The 26609-nt window shown below is 37.6% G+C and overlaps 1 protein-coding gene across 1 annotated transcript in view; it reads left to right on the top strand.

The window, feature by feature from the left end:
• The window catches only part of COBLL1 (cordon-bleu WH2 repeat protein like 1), a 125289-nt gene extending 99023 nt beyond the window's left edge, over positions 1-26266 (top strand). Inside the window, exons 8-15 of the mRNA XM_077830179.1 lie at positions 3570-3720; positions 4212-4286; positions 5855-6013; positions 13385-13643; positions 16239-16324; positions 19258-20876; positions 22576-22752; positions 26180-26266. Of these exons, the coding sequence (XP_077686305.1) occupies positions 3570-3720; positions 4212-4286; positions 5855-6013; positions 13385-13643; positions 16239-16324; positions 19258-20876; positions 22576-22752; positions 26180-26266 (2613 nt within the window). The remainder of the gene's footprint in view (positions 1-3569; positions 3721-4211; positions 4287-5854; positions 6014-13384; positions 13644-16238; positions 16325-19257; positions 20877-22575; positions 22753-26179) is intronic.
• The last annotated feature ends 343 nt before the right edge of the window (positions 26267-26609 follow it).

Below are 26609 nucleotides of genomic sequence, written 5' to 3'. Positions count from 1 at the left end.
AGTATTTCCCAGTTTTCTTCGCTATGTCAAGTGCATTAATGCTTGATTAATCCTAATGGGCCAAATTCTACCAGTTTACTCCTGTGGAAATCCTGGGTAACTCCACTGAAGTCATGGTTCATCTTTTGAAGGCTGTTCCCTGTGTGTATTCCATTGTGGGTATTCATGTGTTCCATGCACCTGAGACCATAAGAATCTTTGAAGCAGTGTTCGTTGGTCCATATTTGTGCCCTTGCTCTCCTCATGCTCTGTACTGAAGATATAAGGGACAGTACAGATTGACTGTCTCTCCAGCTCCTTCTGGAACCTCAGTGCCAGAGCTGAGCCTTTTGCCTTTAACCTGTAAATATTTCAAAAGTTTTATAAAGTTTTAACTGTATATAGTGTCCATACAGTTTATTCACTGTAGTGGTTAATTAGTTCCCCCAGGGAGCCTCCCTGGCCCCCAGTACAGGATTTAGATTATGCCCAGGTTAATGAAATTTAAAAGCTGCATCTCCTGTATCTGCTGTTTTTTTCCAGCTATGATGGCTAACGCTGCCATTATTGCCTCAGAGAAGCTCATATTTCTGTTAGGTGCAGTATTTGCCATTCCTTTCCTACCCAAACCTGACAGATGCGAGAACTCCATCTTAGGAAACGCCTCATGGAGTGTGCAGCCCAAGTGAGAGCTGGGACAGGGCACTCCTCTGTATGTTGAGATGTGCGCCTCTTAGCACCATGATGTTTGATTCAGGAGTGGGATGGAGCAGAACTAAAGACCTTTCACTGGGAACTTTTTATGAGAACAGGAGACAGGCTCTCCTAAACATAAAAGCAGATGTCCCTCAATATGCTTATCTGTGTCTTTTCCCAAAGCCTTATGACACCAATGAGGAGAAGAGGCTTCATTCCCTCTACCTGAGACGTGCATTAGCATTTTACCTGCGAAGAACAAAGCCAATCAGAAAGTAACCTAGATTGTTCATTACTACAGTGGAATGAGTGAGTGGACAAGCCATCAGAGGATATCTAAGTAGATCTCTTGCTCTATACCACTTTATCAGTTGGAGCATCTCCCTCACTTGCATGTAGCGAGATCTTATTCTAATAGAACGACAGCAGTTTCAGTAGTTTTGGTTCAAGAGTAGCTCTTCTTGACGTTTGCAAAGCAGCAACATGGAGTTCTATCCATATGTTCATGAGACACTACACCTTAGTTCAAGCCTCCACAGATGATGCATCCTTTGCGGCAGTAATCCTTCAAACCTCTATACTGCCTGCCTCCTCGGAGCCTCTCCTCTTGATTAGAGCTTGTCAGTCGCCCACAGTGAAATACACTCAGGGACCAGCATTCGAAGAAGAAAGTGAAGTTACTTACCTTATAGTAACTGGAGTTCTTCTAGATGTGTGGTCCCTATATGTATTCTGCTACCAGTCCTCCTTCCCCTCTGCTCACGATCATAATTGGATTCATGAGAGAGAAGGAACTGGAGTGGCGGTTGCTCTGCACTGCCATTTATACCCTAGTTACAGAACATGAGGAGAGCAAGGGCGCTGGCACAGACCAACAGACATTGCATGTAGGTTTCTTCTGGTCTCAGGTGCATGGAGCACATGTGTACCCACAGTGGACTATAGATAGGCTCCACATCTCGAAGAACTCCAGTTAAGAAATTTAAGAAATTTCCCTTAAAACCAGATTTACATGGGTGGAAATGAGAGCAGAATTTGTTCCAGAATGCTCTCCTATTTGGCCTCGTTTCCATGCATACTAATCATATTTCACAAAATCCAGCTGCCTGCTAGGCTGATTTGCCTAGAAGGCCCTATCCATCCTCAGTATCACATCCCATTATATAATTTCTTAAAGCTGCGTATAGAATCATAGTAATTTAGGGTTAGAAGGGACCTCAAGAGGTTATCTAATTTACCTCCTTGTGTTGAGGTAGGACTGTGTATGTCTAGACCATTCCTGACAGATGTTCGTCTAACGTGTTCTTTAAAATCTCCAGTGACGTAGGTTCTGCAACCTAGTGAGAGAGTTTTTGCTAATATCTAGCCTAAATTTTCCTTGCGGTGGATTAAGCCTGTTACTTTTTGTCTTCTCCTTGATAGACATGGAAAGCAATTGATTACTGTCCTCTTTGTAACTGACATCAGGTGGGGGTATGCCATGTAAGACTAACCCATCTTGTTCTCAGGGCAACCTGAGAACCTTGTGCTGTTTCATGTGAATAGCTAAGTGGCACTGTCCTAATATGTCAATAATCACCATCTTGTTAGGATGTCCTTTAATAGCAGTCAACAGTGTCACACACAACAGTGTCACATGCATACTGAAGCAAACTTTGCCCCATATTTTCCCCTAAAGATATTCACTAAGCCTCTTTTTAAACAACATTTATCAAATAAAAAAATTACATGTGTATAGTACCATGACAAACGTATTTGAAGTTGGCATTAAATCCTATTTTTTGAACAAATATCATCTTATTTTAAGACACAATCGTTATTCGGTGGTAGCTTGATAAATGAAAGGTATCTTACTCCATGGGTATTGACAAGGTCAAGAGTTCTGCTGTCAATGGGTTCTTGAATTATGGAGGGATGATCAGTAAAAGAGAGATTTGTGAGCCTGTTTATTCCAGTGCTGCTCCTTCATATTCCACTTTATGAAGTGGGCTGCTTAATTGAAGCACAAACAAAAGTCCTTTGAAGATGACCCCCAGGTCTGGCTCAAGTGTAGATTCTACTACCATAAAATGAATGTCATTGCTGGATTTTATTATGCTGTCAAATAGACAAGTGACAGTGATCAAAATTGCTACAGGAATGGGCATCTGTGACCAGGGATGAAACATATTTCTTTATCACTGGGATCCTGAAAGTAATCACTCTGAGATGTGGAACTACAAGGTTACTTCAGTATCAGGCTAATAGCTGTTACAATGGCAGGCAAAATTATGGCAACTATCTTTTGAGATGCTGAACTAGTGATAAGAAGACTGAATAGTTTTTTTTTTAAAATGCATACAGGACTGCCATAGCAACATAATGTATAAACTAAAAAGTTCTCCTCAGATGCCCTATACCTTTGCGTATTGTGATGCTTTCATATTGTGTGCACACTGGCAAAGAGAGCTAAATCCCTATTTTTGTTAGAATATTTGTTAAAATTTTGTTGTTATACTTCCATATTTACACCATATTACAACATATTTAGGAACATTCCCCATCAGAGTTTTCTGAAATTTTCCAGGTTACTCTCTTCATAACATTTATGACAACCAATTTTGTGTGCCGTCACTGTTGTGATACATTTTTGAATATCCAGCACTCTACAAGATATAATTCCCCTTACTTCCTGCTCCACCATTTTCTGATTATTTTCCCCCCTTGGGAATAGTTTAAAAGTATTGCTCAGAGAAACTATTACAAACTTAACAAGTTATTTGAATTTTGGTTAATAGTGGATGAGGATTGTTGTGTTATCTCAGGTATAAATTATAAATATCACTTTTGGAGTACAATAATCAGACTTTTCTTGAGTTTCTCTGAATACACTTGTTCATTTTTCCCCCCCTTAGGGTCAGCTGAGACTAGGAATAGTGAGAACAGGTTCTCTGCAGCTCAGTGGCACATCATCTGTTAACTCCTCTTTGAGAAGGACTAAGCGCAAAGCGCCCTCCCCACCCTCTAGAATACCACAAGACCAAAGTGACAACAGTAAAAGAACTGGTAATATTTTTACTTTTTAACTAGGCAGAAATGGAAAGTTGTTAATACTGTACCTAGGCTAAATATTAATGTTAAAGAAATGCAACCCTATTGATTGAACTTTAAGTAAAACTATGCATACATGTCAAACACTTTTTATTTAGGAATATGTTTAGGTAAAAAGACAGATGAAAACAGTACAATGTTAGAGGAAAATGTCATGGATCAAACTTCAGTTCTATTTCAAGGTCCGTAATATTGTAACAGTTGAAATGCACGGGGGTGGGTGGGTAGGGGTGTGTGTGTGTGTAGACCATGGAATTGACAGTACTGTAGGTGTGGATGTAACAAGCTTTAATCAGCAAGACGAAAGCACTTCATTCCTTAGAAACACACTAATCTGTAAGGTCAAAGTTAGAAATTCTGTTTCATATTTATATCGGTGTAAAAGAAATAAAAGATTGCATTTAAAAAGAAAGATGTCTGTTAACATTTTCTTTTCTTTGTTTCAGCATCAGAGTTTGCAGAATCAAACCCTGTAGAAAATATTGTGGAAGAAAGAGATGCAGAAGTACTGTTTCCAACAGGTAGTTCTTCCCAGATATTATTAAAACATAGTCAAGAACAGTCATCATAAAAGCCTGGTAATAAAGAGAAATAGTAAAAATGTCATGCTGCAGATGTTTCAGGCCCATTATTTTATTTGTCTTAAACTATCATTTAAATTTGAGATTTCCCCTGGATACTTTTGGTTTTTTCCCCACACCAATCCTGTAAGTATTTATATGGCTTTCTAAAGTACAAAAGTTTTACTTTTGCATGATATAGTAACAAATACCCGATGTTTGTATTGGTTACTATGTGTTACATTTTAAAAAGAGATGCCTACTGGGTATTCTAGAATATTTAGACATTAATGAAATAGTTTTTAAAAAAGAACACCACCGTCTGACCCAGATGCACACGACACAGTTGAGTCATGTCCATACATCGCTTCACTTCCCTTTCCCTGCCCAACCCCAAACATAACCAAGTATCATTCTTGCTTATATGACCATAACTACCACGTTGCCTATGTTTTTGTATCGGTGCATTCTAGGAAAACTGCTCTCTGTGTTTCAACAGGGGATAAAATGTCTTAAGGACACATACATGGAGTGTCATTAGCAGTATAAGAGGCTCTGCACTTTGAGATTTTCTACTGTACAGATAACTATAAGCAGGAGGATGAGCTAAACTGGTTATATGGGTCTGGTTAGGGAGTTCCATTTAGACTGCAAAGCATTAGTGTGCCACACCAGTTATACAGAGACCCATGTGTTATCTTAGGCCTTTGGCAAGGGGGAAACTCAGTTTCCAACCTAGAAGAACCCATACTGTATTTGGATACAAACAATATTTAAAGCCAGCTGTGTCACGAACAAGTTACCAACTTGGATGAAAGTTGTGATGTGAGTAGTTCTGTGGATGAATGAAAAACCTGTAATTAATTGAATCACAAGTGCTCACTAGACTCTGTCCCTGTTTGTTTTGTGATCTGAGATCACACCCTGAGGAAATATGGTTGCAGACATGTACATAGGTCACATACCATTATATTGTGCCTACATGCTAAAGGGTAATAAGGAGAGCAGTAAAATTCTTAGCAAAGAACTTATTCAGGCAAATAAGATGTCTTGCAAATCATGGACCAGATCATTTGGACACTGCCTCTAATTTTTAACTCAAATTGTGTGAGCAAGTAATTGCAGGTGAAGTTTAGGTAACTCAGACTTCTGAATAAATTATGTGTACACTAGATACGTTAGGTACTAAAAGTCTTGGTGGCCTAAGTTGTACCTAAGAGTTTTTTGGCATCTGAAAAATCATGGGTGCAGAAAAGGAGTCTGCCTTAAGGACATACTGAAAATTTAGCTTGAGGATAAGTGTATTTAAAGAAGTATAAATTGTAGTTGTTATAAAAAGAGAATTACAATTGGAGTATTACTGGAGGCTCAACTTCACAAATAATTTGCTAAAGTTCCTTTAAAAATAACTAATTTGCTTTGAAATTTGTTTAGCTACATTTTTGTTTGCTGTCATTCTAATTTTATTTTGTTTAATTTGCAGATTACATCAAGCTAATTAATCTTCTTATTCCTAAACTGCTTTTTAGGCGATAAAGTTGATGTAACCAGAGCCACAGTGCCATCATGTGCCTCCCATTGCTTAGATGCAGCCAATCATGAACAAAACACTGTCCAGCAACTGACAGATGAAAGTAACCTTTCTGGTAACACTGGCTGTCCTGATGCATCTGAAATGCCTTCTAAATGTAGGTTGTAATATCTTTCTGTAGGATATTTTGGATAGATAATTTACAGTATACCAATATACAACGCATGTGGTGTTGAAGTTTTCACTACTTCTAGAGCCACTGTAGGGAACAAAAATCAGTTGTAATTATACCATACCATAAACTTTTCTTTGTAGATAGCATGTATAAATATTTAATTTTCTCCCTGTTAAATTTGTTTCCAGTTACAGATGAGACAATTCAGTTCTAAAATGAAGAATTAAGTCGGGTGTCTCGGACTTATTTCTTTAGCTGTAATATGCTTCTATCTTAGGGGTTTTGATCTATGTAGGATTTTCTTCATTTCCCATCACTGTAGTATCTGAGTGCTGCATGGGTGAATTAGATCTGTCAGCTTTATAGAATAGTCTGTTCTTCGTTCTTCTTAGGTTCTAGGAAGCTCTGCTTGTGGTATATGTACTTTTGTAAAATATAAATATCTTTCAAGTGATGATGAAATTTTTTTTAAAAAAATTGCAGCATGCTAGCCTAATCTCTTCTAGCAGCTCATTCCACAGTCGAGCCTTGTTGAACAAGAATGCTTTCACTCTAGCTCTCGCACATTCTTTCTGGGTTTTATTAATCACACTGCCCTAGAGGAATGCAGCAGTTTACACAGGTCTTGGATAGATGGGTCTTGTCCAGTGGTGCCATACAGTCTTGAATTGGCAGTAGAAGCAGATTGTGAGCTAATAGAGGATGTAGTGCAAAGAGCTGATATGATCAAGATTGCCTGTTCCACTGATAAGGCTCCTGTATTCTGCACATGTTGGAGCCCTCTGCATTGTTTCCAGCTTCAACCCCAGATACAGTGAATTACAGTAATCTGTACTGGAGGTGATGAATGCATGAATTACCGTGGCCAAAACATTATAAATAAGGGTGGAACAAAATGTTATAGGAAAGTGAAGGTGGAAGAAGGTATTTGTTGATATTGTCACTTCCTAGAAATCTAGAGTTTAGTTTATGAGGGTCCCAAATCTTTGCATCACTTAGATAAATGGGAAAGCAAACACCTTTCATGGGAGTGGAAGGGCCTTCTAATTCCTCTGAGTGTTTTCCACTGTCAGTAATACCTTGCTGTTGACTGTCAAAAGCTGTAGAGAGGTATAAGAGTGGGCCTGATCCAAAGCCCACTGAAGGCAATGGGAAGACTCTCTAATTCACTTCAGTGGGCTTAGGAACAGGCCCAGTATGAGCACTGAGATATGGACTGTGCTTGCTGAGTGGGAAGCATCCACTGGTGCTTCTTTTGGCCCTTCTATGTCATGTTTTTGTTTTTAAGCCCCATTAAAATCCATCCAGATGTTGGAGAAGCTGCAAGATGGAGTTTTTTTGTCAATAATTTCTAAGTGGATGCCACTGTACTACAGAGGCAGCTCTGCTACAGTTCCATGGCCTGTGGTTCTCATGAGGGAAGCCCAGCTAGTCGCCCTGATATGGGGGGTAGGATTTGCTTCTAACAGGACACAGATTTCATCTATTCCTATTTTAGTGTTTGTCTGAAAATTATGTAGCACATTTTGGTAACTACATAAATTAATAATAATACTGTATTAGTGTAAATTTGAGAACAGTTTTAACAATTCCAGAAACTCAATACACCTCTACCCCAATATAACATGACCCGATATAACATGAATTCGTCTATAACGCGGTAAAGCAGTACTCTGGGGGGCGGGGCTGCGTGCTCCTGCTGATCAGCGTGTCTGGCTCCGACATGCTGCTTGGCCGGGACCGAGGGGTTGGATAAGAGGCAGAGGGTCTCGGGGGACGGTCAGGGACAGGGAGTAGGGGGGGTTGGATAGAGCGTGGGAGTCTCAGGGGGCTTGTCAGGGGGCGGAGTGTGGATGGGGTCGGGGCAGTCAGAGGACAGGGAGCAGGGTGGTTGGGAAGGGGGTTGGGTCCTGGGGGTGATTAGGGACAGGGAGGTCTCTGGAGGTGGCGATCGGGGACAAGGAGCGGGGGGGGGGGCTTAGATGGGGGTGGGGTCTTGGGAGGGGTGGTTAGGGGTGGGGGGGTCTCTGGAGGGGGTAGTCAGGGGACAAGGAGCAGGGGGGGGTTGGATGGGTTGGAGGTTCTGAGGGGTCAGTCAGGGGACGGGAAGTAACGATTAATAACGGAAATGCTCAAGGCCAAAGCAGGTTCGATACAACGCCATTTCACCTATAACGCAAAAAGATTTTTTGGGCTCCCAAGGATCGCGTTATATTGGGGTAGAGGTGTAGTTCCATCCATTTGGTGTAATGTTTCTGAAACACTAATACTTTGAGCGTTGTCCTTTTTCAGTTAAGGTTTTGACTCAATGTGTATTCTGAGTTGTATCATATAAAATGGCTGCTGCTTAAATTTATTTACTCATTCAATAAAGTAGCAGTGCATAATAGGTTTACCATATAATACCGGTCACAATGTAATGATCACTTGAAGGAATTTTTTTTTTTGTTCCTGAAAGTAAAAGAATGTGTTTGTGCTTCTGTTAGCTATTCATTACAGTGACACTGCACTGTATAGTTTAAAACATACTAGCATTTCCATTATAAACTGCTATTTTCAGAAGTTTATGTTCTCTATGAAAAGCCCACTCTGGACTGAAAAATGCTTTAAAGGATTACACCTACTAGAAGAGAAATGTAAAATAAAAATAATTAGAATGATTTTTGCGTTGTAAAACCACAAAAAGATGTATCTTCCTCTCCATAATGGTATTAGTTTTCATTCTGAACATTTTTCTAGCCTAATATGCATAGTTCCATTAGAGTCTTGTGGTTTAGGAAAGAAGAGTAAAATATCTATACGCATGTTAATTAACAATTATTGTATGTTTGCTACTCGTGAAATTTAATTTAAAAAAATTGTAGGAATCTTATTGACATAACACTCAGTAAAGTCTCCAAGGAACCTGAGGTCCATTAGGTCAGTAGCCAATGCACTGAAAAGAGTGATAGATTATAATTGGAGAATGATGAGAGTACGTAACTCTCAATCTCTGACACTTTGGAGCATAATAGCTCGCTAAGAGATGTTAGACTATTATTGTATACCATTTAAATGGTACTCTTATTGACCCATTTGATTGGAATGTCTCCAAAGGAGATTTACTTTGTAAGGTCATTGATCTGTCAACTAAAAACTCTTCAGGTACCTTTTAGCCCAATAGGCTGCTAATAGCTTGAAAGGAACATTGTTTAAACATCATAGCCTAATGTTTGCTCTGGTGAATAACATATTAAATATCTTGTTGGTTTTCTGAGTCTCTTTGATGGAAAAAAAGTATATATTTTTTTTATGCCTAGTGCATGTATGTACATACGTGTGTGTGTGTATAAACACACACTTTGTACATGTACACATACTTGTCCCAAGAGTAACACAGGTATAAATTGTAATAGACCATTGCTAGCACAGGCAGCAGAGTGGAGACACAGCTGTGCTGAGTACACACTGGTTTGAAACCTAGGGTTCGTACTCCGCATGACTCAGCCGTGCTTCTGCTTCCCATGCTACCGTGCCTGTATTGCTCTTTATACTCTCACTAGCTCCCATCAAGCTACTGCAGGTATGTGTACAGCAGAGGAATCCCACCACTAGCTGATAGTGTAGACATAGCGTGTGTACCGCATACACACAGTGCATAAACAGTTTCATTAAAAAGAAGAGAGGTGGCTTCAATTTTAGATCAAAATCAAACCTAGAAAACCAGGCATTTGGAACAAAGTCAGAAAACATGAACTGATCCTTCAGCCACCAGGAATGTATGGGTGTAACTGTGAAAACATGATGACACAGCTCTATTTATTATTTACTACTTTGACAGACCCAGACCAGTGGGGTACAGGAGTCTGGTAGAAGGCAAATATACTGGCCACTGGATGAATAGTTTCCTGTTCCCTGAGTGACCAGAGCAGGGGCTGCCCTAGAGCAATCAGGAACCTGTTAGAACCAGTTAAGATAGGCAAGCTAATCAAGACACCTGGAACCAATTAAGAACTTTCTAGAATCAATTATGGCAGGCAGGCTAATCAGGACACCTGGTTTAAAAAGGACCTCCCATCAGTTAGTAAGGAGGCACACAAGGAGCAGGGAGTGAGAAGGCATGCTGCGGGAGGACTGAAGAGTTCAAGTGTGATCAGGCTTCAGGAGGAAGATCCTGCAGTGAGGATAAAGAAGGGGGAAGGCCATGGGGAAGTAGTCTAGGGAGTTGTAGTTGTCATGCAGCTGATACAGGGAACATTGTAGACAGCTGCTATCCACAGGGCCCTGGGCTGCAACTCGGTGTAGAGGGCGGGCCTGGGTTCCCCCCATCCCCCCAACTCCTTATCGGACACAGGAGGAGTTGACCTGGTCTGTGAGAAACACCTGAAGGGAAGGTCTAAATTGGAAAGGGATCTGGCCTGTTCCCGACCCACTAGGTTGGACACAGAGATTGCGGGGATTGTTCTCCATTTCCCCCATGCTGGCCAGTGATGAGGTTAGCTGAGTGGACGGCAGGTTTGAGCCACTAGTAAAAGTGGCCAAACTGAGGGCCGCTGGGAATCTCGGAGGCAAGCAAATCCGCCAATAAGCTCAGGACCCACCAAGGCAGAGGAGGAACTTTGTCACACATACGTACAGCTATTCTACTACTACGAAGATGACTCGGTGCTTGGATGAGATCAGCTCATGGATCCAAAAAAAAAAAAAAAGTTGAAACTGAATCTGAGCAAAGATGGGTGTGTGTGTCATGCTGATGGGCAGAGCAAAGCACTTGAGTTTGCTTTCATGGTGTGGTCTCCTTTGTTTTAAAGTACACACCACAAACTGGGTCTGTTCAGTCTATAATTTAGGAGTGCTCTTGAATAGCGCTTTCTTGGAGGCTGGCCCAAAACTGTGGAACAAATTCCTACTAGAAATGAGGCCTATCACAAATCTTACCACCTTTTTTGCTCCATGTGCAAGAAGAACTTCTTTCACCTTGTTTAATATAAACACGTAGCAATGTTTTTTTTTTTAAAAAAGCCACCAACAAAAGAGATTCCCCACCAAAACAAAATGCTACGCTTCATACATCATTCTCTCTTTGGGGAGAGGAGAATCCACATGTGACAGAAGTTAAACAATGTGACTAACAAGCTACTGGAAAGCCCTCTGGTATTACAGAGATGAAGACAGTATAAAATCCTATAGAATAGAATAGCAAAATGTGCTTGTCTGGCCTTCATGATTAGTTTTTAACCACAATTTGAGTTAATTCTGCAGTGACCATTTTATGTGATTAACTGAAACCTTTAACACTACTCAAAATTTTGCTGCTTCCAATTTTGAGTTTATCCTTTCAGGCTATGATTTAAACTGCTGTTCTGGATTTGAACTTTTCTCGGTCTTTACACAATTCTGTAATAATACTAGCTAACATGCTGTCCAGCCTGTGTTTTTGTAAGTCTGCTAGTTGAGAAAGGGCAATTTGTGATTTCTCCCTAATCTTTAAGAAAGGCATGTGCCAGGACCCTTGTGATTCACTTTTTCCATCACTAGTTACTTCCCCCTTAGCTCCCAGCTGCTATTTTGTCACCATTCTTATAGCCTTCATTTATTTAGAGATTGTCTATAGTTGTACATTTTCCAAAATAGTTGGAATAGTTATTTCTGGAATAAATGTGTGTGTGCATGCAGGGTAGGTGCAGGTGGGGGAGTTATACCAAAAATAACTATTCTGCAATAATTATTCCGCAAGTGTTTTCCTAAATTTCCAAGGTATAGCCTAACATCTTTTGAATAACAAACAACAGTACGAGCAGCAACACAACTGGTAGGCTAATTGTAAAGTCTATTTACTAATGTTTTTAAAATACTAATTGACATCAAATTGTAGAAAGATTTGTGGTAGGAAGTCAATGGGCCATAGGGCATTTAGCACCTCTGGAAATTTAGGTGACTAATCTTGAATTTAGGAGTAGAACTGGGCAAAAACATTTGGGTGAAACTTTTTTTCTTCTGAAATATCCAGATTCAGGTCAGCCAAGTTGTGTCATGAATTGCTTCAGCAAAAAGAAATTTTGGAAATGCCAGCTTAGATTCACATGGTGGCAGTGCTGGGTGCTCCCCTCACACCCAGCCATCTGCTGGTTAGGATACTCACTTTGGAGCAGGGAATTGAACTAAGGTCTCCCACATTCTAGGTGAGAGCCCTAAGCACAAGAATATTTGGGAATGGGTCCCTCCGTTTCTCCAGTTGAAACTGTTCCACTAGCTATGAAATACTACGTATTTCAGGTCAGCAAGAGACAGTGCGAATAACTCTATAGCCTGGTGGTTAGGGCACTGGGCTATTGGGTATAAGGGGTACGCCATGGATTTGTGAACCTATGCCTTAATTTCCAAATTTCAATTTTCTTTATTAAAGTGCCCAAAATCAAAATGAAGGTTTTTGCTTGGCCCGAAACGAAACAATTCTGACTTTTCGGTTTACTGCAAAATGTTTTTAAAAAAATCAGTTTGGAGTTGTTCTGAAACAATTTCTGCCCTCTCCCATTTTTAATAACTGCCAGCAAATGGGAAATTAGTTATTTGCACAGCCTTATTTAGGAGCCTAACTTTAGGCACCCTAGCCTTGAAAATTTTATTATGTCTTATATGGTATTTGGTCAAAGTTGATAGTTACACATTTTAGTTAAGTTACATTTTAATTGAAGTACTGTTACATTTTAAAATGCATTTAATGTAACATTACATATTTGTTGAATTCTGTTTGTAGTATATGCAGCCACCGTATATGCTAAATATCAGAGTACTCTTAAGCTACATTTTGACAAATTCAAGGTATTCCAGCTAAGTTTTGATAACTCTTCAGTGGGTCCCATGCCAATCAGTGGCAAATCACCCACTGATATGATTGGGACTAGGTTTGGGTCTTCTATCTGTTCTTAAATCCTCTGGGCATACTACTTTTGATCTAAAAAGTTGTATATTTTTAAAGCTATATATATATATGTATATATTTAAAGCTGAATTTGAGAATAACAAATGGATTTATCAGAAAAAAATAAGAGATTTGATTAACATAGAATTGATATTTTTCTAGTACTATGTTTATTGCTAAGTACTGCAGATAGTTAAAAAAATAATTCAATACTTATTTTAAACTAATTAAGCTTCTCTGTAGCATTCACAGATATAAAGAAATATGGTGAATTAAATAGGAAAGAACTATATAGTAAATCCCCTAGAAATTTAAATTTTGAGTCAGACTTTAATGTATTGTGTGATTTTTTTTTCAGAAATTTTTTTTCAATTTACTACTCTAATTATAAATGTTTAGATGTGCTTTGTCCCTTAATATTTACACTTTGGGTGATTGTTCTGTGAGTGCAGCTGGAATTTGCTCTGAATATAGCCTGGAGGAGATCAATGAAAAGGAACAGAAGAATGTACAGCACAAAGAGGAAAGTGAAAGTGCAGATACCTCTCTTATGACACAAGAGGTTTCTGCCTCCTTCATTTCTACTGATGTACCACTAGATACTGAAAAAAATGATTCTGTTTCATCATCTTCAATTCCTGGCAGTGGCTCTGTAGATAACTTTCAAAGTTTCAAGGAAGAAAAACAAGAAAATATGAGCACAGATGGCAAGTAAGTACTCTTTGTAAGAAAGAAAGGGGGAGAACAAATAAACAAAATCATGAATGCTTTTTCATTGCAAAGAACAGAATAGAGATTTATAAGAAAGTGGCATGAGATTAATATGTCTAAACTCTCATTTCCTTTCTTTTCTAATATAACAAGTTCATTACACAATAGTTAAATGTGGTTAAAAATATAACCACATAAACATTCCAGGCTAGTCTGTTTAGGGCCACTTTTCCTCACTTAATAAATAAAAGGCAGCTATGTTCAGGTTTCACATAGTAATAGAAATTACAATAGATTAAAATGTTCCTTCATTGTTAATTATTATTTAAGCAACAGTCACCTTCATTGAAAAAAGTATGCAAACTAGAAATCAGGACAGTTAGCTGTCACAACAGAAGGGACTGCTACAATATTATGCTGACAATTTTGGGGAGAACAGGAAGAATGGCCTTCGCTGGATAAATGCTCTCCACTTTTTTGGTCATAATTCTCAGTTGTTTTTTTTATTCATTGTTGTGTTTTCTTGTCTTTTACGCACAGGTTTTATCCATCTATCCTCAGAGAACACTGCTAATTCTCTCTCTTCTTTTACTTAGGAAAGATGTAAATATCTCAGTTTTCTTTAGAATTTTTTCCCTTTCTGATATCTCCTCAGTGTCTGACTTTGCTCTTCAGCCTGTATAATAAACTACTTGACTCAGCCGGCTTCTAACATAAAGTAGTGCCTGCTGGAAATGAAAGCTGATTGGCTAGAGAAGTTCCATAATATTCATTTAATCTACTATTCCTCTGTTCCCCAAGGGATGAAAGTTGGCCATTCTGCCCAATTTAAATTGGGAAAAAAGCTGCTTTTTTTTTTTTTAACACTGTACTGGAACGAATATCTGTGAGAACTTGTAGCATGCAGTCACCTCCAAAATACTGTGAGGGGTTTTGATGAGAACTGCGCAGGACATGTTTTTCCCATCCCACTAAACTTTTCAAGATTTCAAAAAGTTTCTGTTTGAACATCAAATTGAACCCAAGACCTGTTTCAGTTTTTTGTGGTGGGGGGGGGGGGGGGAGAGGGGGAAAACAGGGAGAAATAGAGAGAGACTCAACCCAGAAGAGCCAGTAGCCTGATAGTTACTCACCTGGTGTATGACAGAGGTTTAAATTCCTGGTCTGAAACCTTGGTCTCTCACATCCCGGGTGAGTGGCCTAACAACCAGGCTTTTGGGTATTTTGGAATGGGTCTCTTTCTGACCAGAAATTCCATCCTGCACCCGAGAATCCTGTCCTGATGAAAGTTTAATTGAAATTGGTATTTTTCCATGACAAATTTTGATTCTGACAAAGCAGCATTTTCTGATGAAAAAACTTTTGCTGAAAAATTCCTGACCAATTCTAGTTTTGACTTTGATCTCCACATTCTTTTTAGTCAGTCTGGGGCCAAGAGGGCCTTGCAGAAATCCCTACTCTGTCCTCTACACTATATAATTTTCTTGTTAGCTAACAAAATATCATGTTTTCTCATTGCCACTACTTTTGGTAAGAGGAAGAAAAACTTGTATTCTACATGGACAAACGTTATGCCTGATTCTCAGCTGTACCAAAGCTCTGCTTAGTGTACCTTAGGAGATCGGAGTGCCAAAGTGGCTTTAGGACTTCTTGAACTCCCCAATTTCCAGGACTATTGAGGGCCAGTTTGGTCTATTGTGTATTAGAGCAGCCCCAGGTCTGCTCTTAGTTCTGTGAACCTGTGGGCCTTCTGTTTTGAGCATAGAAGAATTATGTATACTTGCAAAATGTATATCATGCATAGTAATATGCCGTGCTCCTATTTCTTTTTTGTTCTTCATGTTAGGATAGTTCTCAAAAGTGTAAGGAAAATATTATCTGTGCTTTTTTAAGAAAGAATTATGCACTGCACAAATTCAGACTTCTGTGGTTTTATGATCGCAAGGTATTCATGTATGGAGTTCAGTTTTTTCCCTTTTGCAGCAACATACTGTATATACAATGTGATGGACAACATCCAGAAAATTACCTCAACAAAAGAAAAGGAGTACTAGTGGCACCTTAGAGACTAACCAATTTATTTGAGCATAAGCTTTCGTGAGCTTTCACGGAAGCTTATGCTCAAATAAATTGGTTAGTCTCTAAGGTGCCACTAGTACTCCTTTTTCTTTTTGCAAATACAGACTAACACGGCTGCTACTCTGAAACCCCTCAACAAAAGAATTAACATTTTGAGCATGATCTTGTGGGATCCTGAACACCTCTTGAGTGGTTTCACTGGAAATTGTGTGCTCATCAACTTGCAGAGGTTACTCGGGACTATAAATTGGGGGAGAGAATTTTGAAAAAAATTCACGTAGTGTTGCACTAAACAGAAACTGCATATGCACTGTGGTGTGTAAAGTATCATAGCAGCATTTCCTCTTATTTTTTTTTAATAATATCTGTTGAATTTTTCCAGTGTTTGGCAGAAAGATTTGATTATTTTTCTCCATCTGTCTTTGGAGAACGTTGCCAGTTCTCATATATCTTTTCTGTGTGTTTACTGAAATGAGTGATATTAGCATAAATAATGTACTGTGCTGTATTTTGCAGAGGCCCACACAGTAAGATAGACAGTGCACAAATTACATTTGAAAATGACAAAAAGTTGGGAATATTGGATCCAAACAAAAATTATGGTGAGTTACTCTGACTAATTTTTTACTAAATAAGAAAAATACTTGTAACCAAAGTTGAGAAGAATTTCTGTTTCCAAGTTAATAGAACTTTCATAGTCAAAAGCATCTAAAACCACTTTATGAAGTACAGAAATTTGATACAAATAGAAGCTACTTATGCACATGCATTCAAATGCAGTAGTGTCTTGATACTTGAAAATTGTTCCAAATATAGAAGAAATTGTTCCAGTCCTAGGTTACAGAGTCTCACGACATCAATCTGTGGCTGACATTGTGAAATCACTTTCTGAATGAGTAAGACACTGTGGTTGCTGTAATTTAAAAAATCAAAACAGAAAGAAACCCTTTATTTTACATTGCAAAAGCACACGGATTGTAATTGAACTGCAGTGTGACTCAAGACATAGATTTCCCGGTACATTGCTTAATAGCACTCCCTGGCCAATTAAATTGCACCAACAGGCTCTGAAGGAAATCCTGTTTAGAATAAATCTGCTGGATAGATGGTGTCTTCTATGCTAAACCTTCAGAATGAGAGATTTAAAGCAGACAGGTTCAGCGGAAGAATGATCTCTGTAAAAGAGAGATTATATTGGTCTGAATTATGTTGCTAATCTAGCAACAGGATTTTTTTAAAAAAAAATGATGATGTCAAATGGTATTGGAAGAGTAAAACATTCAAGAAAAAATTCTCCTCCCCCAATTAGCTATTTCTGGCTTTACTGGCATGATGAAAAGTTGTATTTCAAGGTTAAAAGCGTCAAATGAAATGACAGGCACCTTGTTTGAAATATACAGGAATGAGAACATCTAACGATGGTAAACTAAATTCCTTAAATCATGTCAGTTGGATTATTTTTAATTGTGGAAGTTGCTATTGCCAGGATGTTTAGATGTAAACCTGAATTTGAGCTTATTTTGTTTTTGAGGTGTTAATGCAAAGATTTAGTTATCCAGTACACATGTAGTAAACTTTACTTTTAGATTATTGTTAACAAACAGAAGAGGATCCATCATTCATGTGTGTAGTATAAAAAAAAAGTTGGCCATAGTGGTTTCATTGTGTATGTAAGATCTGAAGGACTGCAACACCCTTTTGATTTATCAGCCCATAATGGGCTTTCAGAGACAATCAGAGCTTCTCTACACTAATGCGCAGGGTTGATCTAAGATACACAACTTCAGCTACGTGAATAGCGTAGCTGAAGTCGACGTAATTAGATCTACTTACCTCGGTGTCTTCACTGCGGTAAGTTGACAGCCGATTCTCTCCCATCGACTCCGCTTGCACTCCTCGTTCTGTGGAGTACCGGAGTCGACGGGAGAGCACTCAGTGGTCGATGTATCACGTCTAGTATAGATGCGATAAATCGACCCCTGCTGGATTGATTGCTGTCCGCCAATCCAGCGGATAGTATAGACAAGCCTCCAGACTTACAGTGTATGTTGCACTAGATGGATGAAATTAATGGTTTTGTGAACTTGATGAAATAATTGCCAGTTATGCACCCGAGATTGCTGAAGTACTATTGATTTTCTGAAACGGTTAAACATTTTCTCACATGTGTGTGAACATAGAGGATCTGTTGTCAGTCATGAATTCATTTTGTGAATCTGGTGAAGACAACATTGGTGCGTTCCTGCAAATATTCATTAACTATTTGATTATAAAGAAAATGAAACAACCAAAGTGATGTTCAGTTAAACTGTGTTTTGTTTGTGTTGCAAGTTATTTGTAAATCATTTCATGAATCTGACTGTGAAACTATGAACAAAATCTATTAAATTAAACTTTTCTTGTTCCCATTGTAATCCATTGTTGCATTACATTGTTTAGAACAATGTAGAATATCCCAATAATGGTTTCTAATATGTTAATTTTTGAGTTTATCACAAATATCCTGTTTGAGAGGAAAATCAAGTTTAATTACAAAGCTGCATTATGACATTGTGTTTGTGGAAATATGTTGTTTTGTAGGGAAGCAAAGGCCCTTCCACAGTTCTAGAAATGGATCATTCATTCCCCTAGAACCCATTACTTTCATGATTTCATGAACCCATTACTTTATCCTTGTAGTGTAACAAATACACACAATAAATTTTGCAAATATATAATCTTAAATAGTTGCACTCCTTCAGATACATGATTGAGTGTTTTTATTAATCCAATCTACTTTGTTTTTTCATATTTATAATTCAAATAATTTAAAACTAGTAAACCTCTATTTTTAATACACACATAAAATACATCAGGGAGAGACATTTATTTTAAAAAAATCATTTGAACTTAGGATAATTAATTTTATAGTAATGTGTTTTAAAGTGAATTTTGGAAAGGTTCAGATTTGATTCATATCCCCAAAATTTAAGACAGGCCACTTTAATATACACTCCTGGAAGAACAGATATGCAGTAATTGTGTTGCTCAAATATTTTTAACTGCATCAGTGCAGAAATGCTAGAAACATCTGGCAAATCACATCTTTTTATGTGAAGGAATATAGTAGGTACACAAACAGCAGAGACACGGGACCAAACAAGAATTGCAGGATATAATCTTGAATAGTCCTTACCAGTTTGTAGACCATGAGCTATACCTTATATACAATGGAATGAAATGCAGACATCCTTCGTGCCCCAAAACCTTAAGTGGTCCCTAAACAGGTCTATCCATGACACCAACAGCCTCAGTGGGTAGTATTACTACAGTATTTTTCATTAAAAAATATTAAATTGGAAAAATTACCAGTACTAATCAAGCTAAAATATCTTTCTAGTGTCTTGAAAGGGTATAATAAGGGAAAGTTTATTATTTCTAAGGAACCATTTCTAATGGTAAAAGAAAATGGGGGTATCGGGCTTCATGATTTAAACAAAAAAGTCAGGCTGTTTGATATTCATATTATTTGAGAAATATATTTTTTCTTTTAAAGATCATAATGGCACAAGATTCCTTTCAGCAACCATAGGAGAAAAAGAAAATCGACGTAAGATGGGAGAAATTAATACAGCAGATGTCAGAGAAGAAAATAAGCTTGAAGTTGAGAGACTATCAAAGTGCCAAGAGTATAAAAATGACATCTCTATAAATCAGAATGATAATCCTCAAGTGAATCTAGGAATACAAGATCAGAAGCTAATTCAAACTAACATGGAGATAGTAAAAACTCAGGATGTTGCAATTCAGACAACTCCATCTGATAATAGTTTTGGCAGGACTACACTAAGTGAAATGATTGTCCTTCAAGATTGTGAGTCATCCACCTTCAAAGGAGTAGCCCACATCCAGAATTTAGATATGGACAGTCCATCTTTGCAGTTGATGAACAAGGTGCAAGAGTCTGTAGAAGTTTCAACAGAATTCAACCATCAGAGACAAGACGCTGCGGATGACAAAGCAATTCCCATACAAAATCAAAGTAATATATATGAGAATGATAGTAGTTTTACCCCATCAGAGAGAGCTCCAAAAAGTGCAATTAATTCTCCTATTAAAAGTTACCCACTTTATAGACCAGACTTCAAACCTAAACCTAAACCCTCTAATGAAATTACAAGAGAATATATTCCCAAAATTGGAATGACTACTTATAAAATAGTGCCTCCAAAATCTTTGGAAATATTGAAAGGTGGTGAGTCAGATGCTATGTCAGTCATTAAGGATCAGATTGGTGTCACCTTGGAAATGTCCCCACAGTCAGAGAATTCAAAAGAATTTGGAGTGCAAACTGAAATTCTTAGGGTTTCAAAAAGCACAAGTCAGTCAGAGTCTGGTTTAAAATATGAACCTGCTTTGGCAGTGAATGATCAGCTGCACAAAACTAACAGCATTACTGACAGTGTCTCAACTTCTGAAATTGGGATTACTACTGAAAGCAAGCACATAGAAACAGAGGCTTCCAAACCCAATCTAGGTAATGGCATAACTCCATTGATGCTAAACTCAGGTAACACAAATTCTTCACCTGAGACTCAAGAAAAATCAAGTGTTTTCAGTCCTACAACGAAACCTAGTTCTTTTTACTTACAGATGCAAAGAAGGGCTTCAGGTCATTATGTAACATCTGCAATTGCCAGAAGTGTCAGTGCTGCTACAAGTCCTACTCAAAGAGAGGCTACAAATACAGAGAGAGAAAAAAATTTGACGACATCAGATCAATCTTTTTTTCCTTTACATAAAACTTATAATTTCCCTGCTGAATTGGATGAAGAAAAGGTTGATAATGAGAAAAAAACTGACACTTTTACTTCTGTCAAAACTGCTAAACCTTTGAGTTTCCCCTCCTGTCAGCCAGCAACATTGAACTTAAGAACTCTTAGAACTTTTGCAGTTCCAAAACCATATTCCAGTTCTAGGCCATCCCCCTTTGCTCTTGCTGTCTCATCGGCAATCAAAAGATCACAGTCATTCAGTAAACCACATACCATCAGTAGCCAGCCATCAAAAGAGGAATCTCCTGTTGAACTATCCTCAGCACCTTCCACAGGAGATGTGAAGAACCAGTTTTTACAGACCTTAACAGGAGGTTCACAACATAGTATGATGGATAAGGTACATTTTACAAAATTTAATATTTCTTGAACATTAATCATTATATATTTCACAGAAGAGTGAGATTCACTCTGTCTCTTCTTTGAATAGTTCATAAATATTAGTAGGCTTTGGATTAATAGCATATAAACATCTAGTGGGTGCATTCTGCTGTAACAGCACCATATATAACATTTCAATGGAATATAGGAAAAAGAAGTAATCTTGTCTTGTACGGACTTTATAGAGGATACTTATATTAAATGAAATTTTTCAGCAAAATTGAAAATGCTGAGAAATAATTTTGTCTTACCATAATTAATAATGTCTCAAACTTATAAGCAAAGAAAAAATAACTGGATCTGGTTTATCTATGCATACCTATTTTCATATTCAGAGTTGTTGATTTTGTTTTTTAAAAAGTACCATGCGTAAAACTAGTTTTTACTTACTTAATTTTTGAGTGATGTTCCAGAATAATCGTTTGAGGGACACTGAAACAGGATATCTGTAAGGATGCTGATTATCTTCTGGTATGACTAGCACAAGTCAACAGTATTATGTAACCTGACTGGCATCCAGGGGTTGAATTGGAAAAGTAGAGTTAGTGGAACTCTTCAAAAGTTTGCCCTGTATAATGTCTATCACTTTAGATGCTACAGTGAGATGCTAATGTTGATAGATTGTGCAGATATTCAAAGTAGGATCATGCATGCTTCCTGGGATCAGCTCCCTTACGGAATCAAATGTCCTATTTGTACACGTTGGACTTGGGTACTCTTGAGTGGCGGGGAGAGAGCAGTGGTCCTCTCCCAAGTCTACCCACTTATGGCCCCAAAATGAGCTGTTACTAAGAGTAAATTGTGTAGCTCATCATAGTATGTTTTTTAAAAATGTTTTAATGAGTAATTAAATATTTATCAACATTGACATTTAAAGTATCATAATTGGGCTGTAACACCTACTCAGATGAATGGGGAAGTTCATACATTTGAGCTGTTATTTCATGTATTCTGCAAATTCAGGCAGATGTCACTGCTTCAGTTGCATCCAGTTCACATTTAGAAGGTTTTTTGTTTTGTTTTGTTTTGCAACAATAAAAGCTATATTTGCATATAGTAAAAGCTGAGATTTCAGACAGCAACTGGGCAGCTTGGGAGGGGCATCTATACTACGCAGTGGCCTAATTCTAGCCCTGCTGGCATCTGTATTTTTGTATGATTAAGTTGAGAGTATGAATTCAGTTCTAACTGTGTGAATATTCCTGGAAATCTTATACCATTCATCCTGTGGTAAAGCAGTATCTGTCTATTTCCTAAGGCTTTTGTAGTCCTAATAAGGAACTTGCAGGCATAGAAATAAATTTGTTTGATATTAATTAAACTACGTGAGATGATTATGTGGAGAATTTTATAGACATCTTGGGGAGAAAATTCCCCATATTTAACAGTAAAAAAGTTCCTTAAATCCCTTCCGGCCTATAACTTGTTCAAAACCAAGGTATAATTCCCAGATGCTATTTTATGGCATCCTCAGCTGGGTGCTATCACATCACATCATAAATTACTTGCAAAGTGAATGTACAAAATGAAGGCTGTTCCTTGAAATCTTGCATGAAGCAAAATGAGGATACAGTGCTGTAATATTTGGCCAGACTGCTTCAGATATCCATTTATGACCTCACTCAAATAAAATGCTTTGATTTTTTTTTCCCTAATAGAAAAGTAATTGTACAAACAATGAACAAAACAGCCAGGTGCAATCTTCAGCTGACCACCCAACTTCTGTTTTTGAGAGAGAAACTGCTTTAACGTTCCAGAGCTCTGACCCAGAACAGATCCACCAGAGTCTGCTGGCTGCTATCCGCTCTGGAGAAGGTGCTGCCAAATTAAAAAGGGTGAGTTTTCATCATCACATCAGTAACAATGGACTTACAGTGCTTATTTCAAAATTACCAAATTAATACCTAAAAGCAATCAGTCCTGGAACTAATCATGACAAGGAGTCTCCTGAAAGTGTGTTTTTAGTTGTACCAAAGCAGATTTGTAAATGTACCTGCAAGAAGCTTGTGCTGTCATTTTTTCAAATAGAGAAAATATTATTATGTTTCTGAAATACATTTTATATTAAAAATTATTAAGGCTCCACTTTAGCAAAACACATAAGCATATGCTTATTTCTGTTTAGCAAAGCACTCAGACATATGTATCTATTTAAATGCTTTGCTGAACAGGGATGGTTTTAAGCACGAGAGCTAAATCGGCCACAACCTTCTGCCAAAAGTACACATGCAGAAGTTGTAAAGATTAATTTCCTGTTGATTGTTGATACTATAGACACACTTAATTCTTTTTATATTTTAAAACTTGTGTCTGCTTTTTGGTTTCATTAGCCAGAACAATCTTATTTTTCATACAACGTTTGTAAGTGTTTTGTGGCCAGTGATTCCGGAGAGAATTAAGTATGCATCTTACTGCAAGAAGTGCTGATATTTTCCTGTTTCTAGAATGCAACGCTACGTAAGAAAAATGATCCCTTAAATGGAAACCACAATAGTTAATCAAAAAAAAATATTATGAGTAGTTGTAATTCATTCTATTTGTGGGCTGAGATATTATAGTGATATATACTTAGTAAATGCTTTAAATAATTAGGAAACATGGAAATAATATAAAAAAAATCACCAATGTAAAGGATAAAATCATGAATTAGCCTGCTCTATTCTTGAATACTCAAATGACTGGAGATAAATGGCTTGCTTAAAGCATGGTTCTTTTTTATTGTTACCATGAACAATCTGACACCTCAGAAGAACATTCTTTTTAAATTATTTTGCAGAATAAATATACTGTGTTTTTTAATAAGTCAGATCATTCCATAGTTTCAATTTATATTTCCCTCAGTTAGATGATATTTGCAGATCTACCTTTTACAACAGTATTGTTAATTAGAAACCTTTAAAAATACTCTGGCTTGGTTTGATAGACATTCTCATTTGTATCTTTCTGTCCTGAACCCCAGTTTTTTGTCGTCCACCGGCGTGCTGAAGTATGACCTATTACTGCAGAACCCTGTCTCTTTTGAAGATTCAGAGCTTTGTTACCCACTTACCCAACCCCTCCAAAAAATCCCTATTGCGAAGCAATTATTTTATAGAAGTCTTTGATTCCTTAGAACCATATTCAGGAGAACATGGCTTCTGTGGGTTCTGTATTTTGACACCTAAACATCTTATATTACATGGAAAACCTCTCTCTTAACAGAAGTATGGCAATTGAATAGCATCTTTGAGTTTCCCAGGCCCCCCTTCTTCTTCACACAGATTGAATAGTCCTGCTTCCTCAGAATGGTCACAAGTGGAAAGTCAGCATGATCGGTCAGTCAGTCCAGTGTGCTGTCAAGGTGGTGCACAGTTAGAAGCTGTATTGCAGTGAACTAGTTGTCAGCCACTTACAAATCATTTAAGGACAGTGGATGAGATTAATCAAACATTGAATCTTTTGGAGACTTGATGAAGGTTGGATCTATCTGATGTACAAGAAACATGCCTGCTTTTTATTATGTAGCTTTCTGATTATTGTTACATAGTTGCATTGTGAACCATATTGAAACTGAAAATACAGTGTTTAAAAAAAGTGGATAAAATATGAAAATATCAAAAATATGTAAAACCTGTTTGCAATACTTGCCATAATGTCTGATAACTTCTTTGAAAAAATAAGATTGATAAAGTGCTCTTCAGAATTCAAGAAACACATCAAGCATAGCTGGAAAGCTGGAAAAAGGTTAGCAAGGAGTTCTATAACTTTTTGATTTTCAGTACTTTCCTTGGCTAACTTTGTACAAGTAGAGAAGTTTTGACACTCCCTGCCTGAGGAGTTGACAATCTAAAGGACAGAAAAATATAAACAAGAGTCTTTCAGAATAACTGAATTTGAAAGTTTTTCTAGAATAGTGGAATATTGAAATGGAGCAGCATTTTTATGGACCTTGTAGAAGATGTGTGTTTTCAGGGAGGACTTGAAGGATGGAGTGAAGGAACCTAAAGCATTCTACAGCATGGGGGCCTGGGAGGATTTCATGAAGTCTGTTCAAATATAGGGGCACTTGAAACTCCAAATGTGTAAAATGCTAATCACTGCACTGTTTTCTTTGTAACTAATAAAGGGGAGGTGACATATGACGCGGTGGGGGGGGGGGGGCATGGGGAGAGAAATTGTGGCATCAACTTTATTTTTAGGCTGTTGTGCTGATGAATTGAGACAATGTTTTTATTAAAAGCTTAAAATTGAGAACAGGGCATATTGTAACCAATGGAAAAATAAAATGCCTTTGTCAGCAGGGTATAAGTATCCAGATAGTCAGTGATCCTGGTTGGGAAGGGCATTTTAGGTGAATTAACTCATAGCTTCCATTAACTGGTTCTATGAGTGCTGACTGGCTACTATTTGGTCCTATTGAATTGGGTAAAAGGTCTGTCGGGTGCTTGCCATCCCCCTTCCCTGATGCAGCTCTGTAAGGGTGGCATTCAAGAAACCAGACAAAAATACTACCATGGCTAGCCAAGTCTTTTTTCTTCTTTTTCCTTAATAACTTGCCAGAGTGTAGAGCCAAGATCTGTGGCCTTTTGTGCCGTGGATCTTTTCTGTTGAATGGAGCCTTCAGTAATTACTAATCTAAATGGGTCAAATGAGGTTGTTTTTAAACAATTTTTCTCTCTTCAGAATATGTTCATTGTGCTAGTAAACTCTGTTCAAGATCTTTTCAGTGGTATCTTAGGGCCTGATTTTTAGGATCACAGAGCACCCACAGCTCCCCCAACTTCATTTGGAGTTTGTGGTGTATTCAGCACTGTTGGGGGAAAAAAAGGCCCTACGTGTCTTAAATTAACAGGTTTATCACCTAGTAAAACTTTACCACTCAGTAAAAAATTCATTGCAGTATCACAGAACACACTTAAATCGAGAATTATATCTGGAATCAGTTCTAATGTGTACTTGACTAAAAGAAGATGTGGATGTATTCACTGAATAGATTGCTTTTCACATTTTTTTTGAGATGGCAGCAGAGCTCCAGACACAGTCAATAATTGTATTACATGTGCAGTTTGTGAAGAGTTGTTTCACCCTTATTGCTGACCAAAGTGTACATGCTGTGGAAGTAGTAAATATCTGGTTTCGTAATTTATAACTTGATTGAACTTCAAAAAAACGATTGCTGCATTTGTAAGCTAGTAGTGAATAAAATATTACAGGGAAAAATTCATTAAAATTGGACAAATATTTCTATTTCAGCAGCGTGATGATGATTTTCTTTTCTCCTAGGTTTCCGCTCCATCAAATACTGTATCTGTCAATGGAAGATCCAGGCTCAGTCACTCATTTTCCACAGAAGAAAAATATAACCATTAGACATTATACCAAATATTTTTGCACTTTAGTATCATTGCCTAGGCTAAATTAATACTAACTGCAAATTTTTGCAAATGTAAATGCAGGTGTATGTCACTATACATTGTTAATTAAAATATAGGAATTTCATGCTGGATCTCTTAATTCCTGGGGAAGGTTTATTAGAATATGTAATTTATAGTAATATTTTTGCCTTTTTTGTAAAAGCTGAAAATGCTGCTTCAGAACTTTAAAATGAGGTGCAGATGAGTTTCATTTTCGTTTAAATCAACATTTGATTTTCATTTAATTTTGTACTGTTAAGACTGAATGACATGTAGCAACATGCTGAAAAATACCGATT

This window comes from Eretmochelys imbricata, chromosome 11 (assembly GCF_965152235.1).
Source record: "Eretmochelys imbricata isolate rEreImb1 chromosome 11, rEreImb1.hap1, whole genome shotgun sequence".
Classification (NCBI taxonomy): domain Eukaryota; kingdom Metazoa; phylum Chordata; order Testudines; family Cheloniidae; genus Eretmochelys; species Eretmochelys imbricata.
Note: the sequence above shows the minus strand (reverse complement) of the source record. Positions and strands in the feature narration are given on the sequence as shown.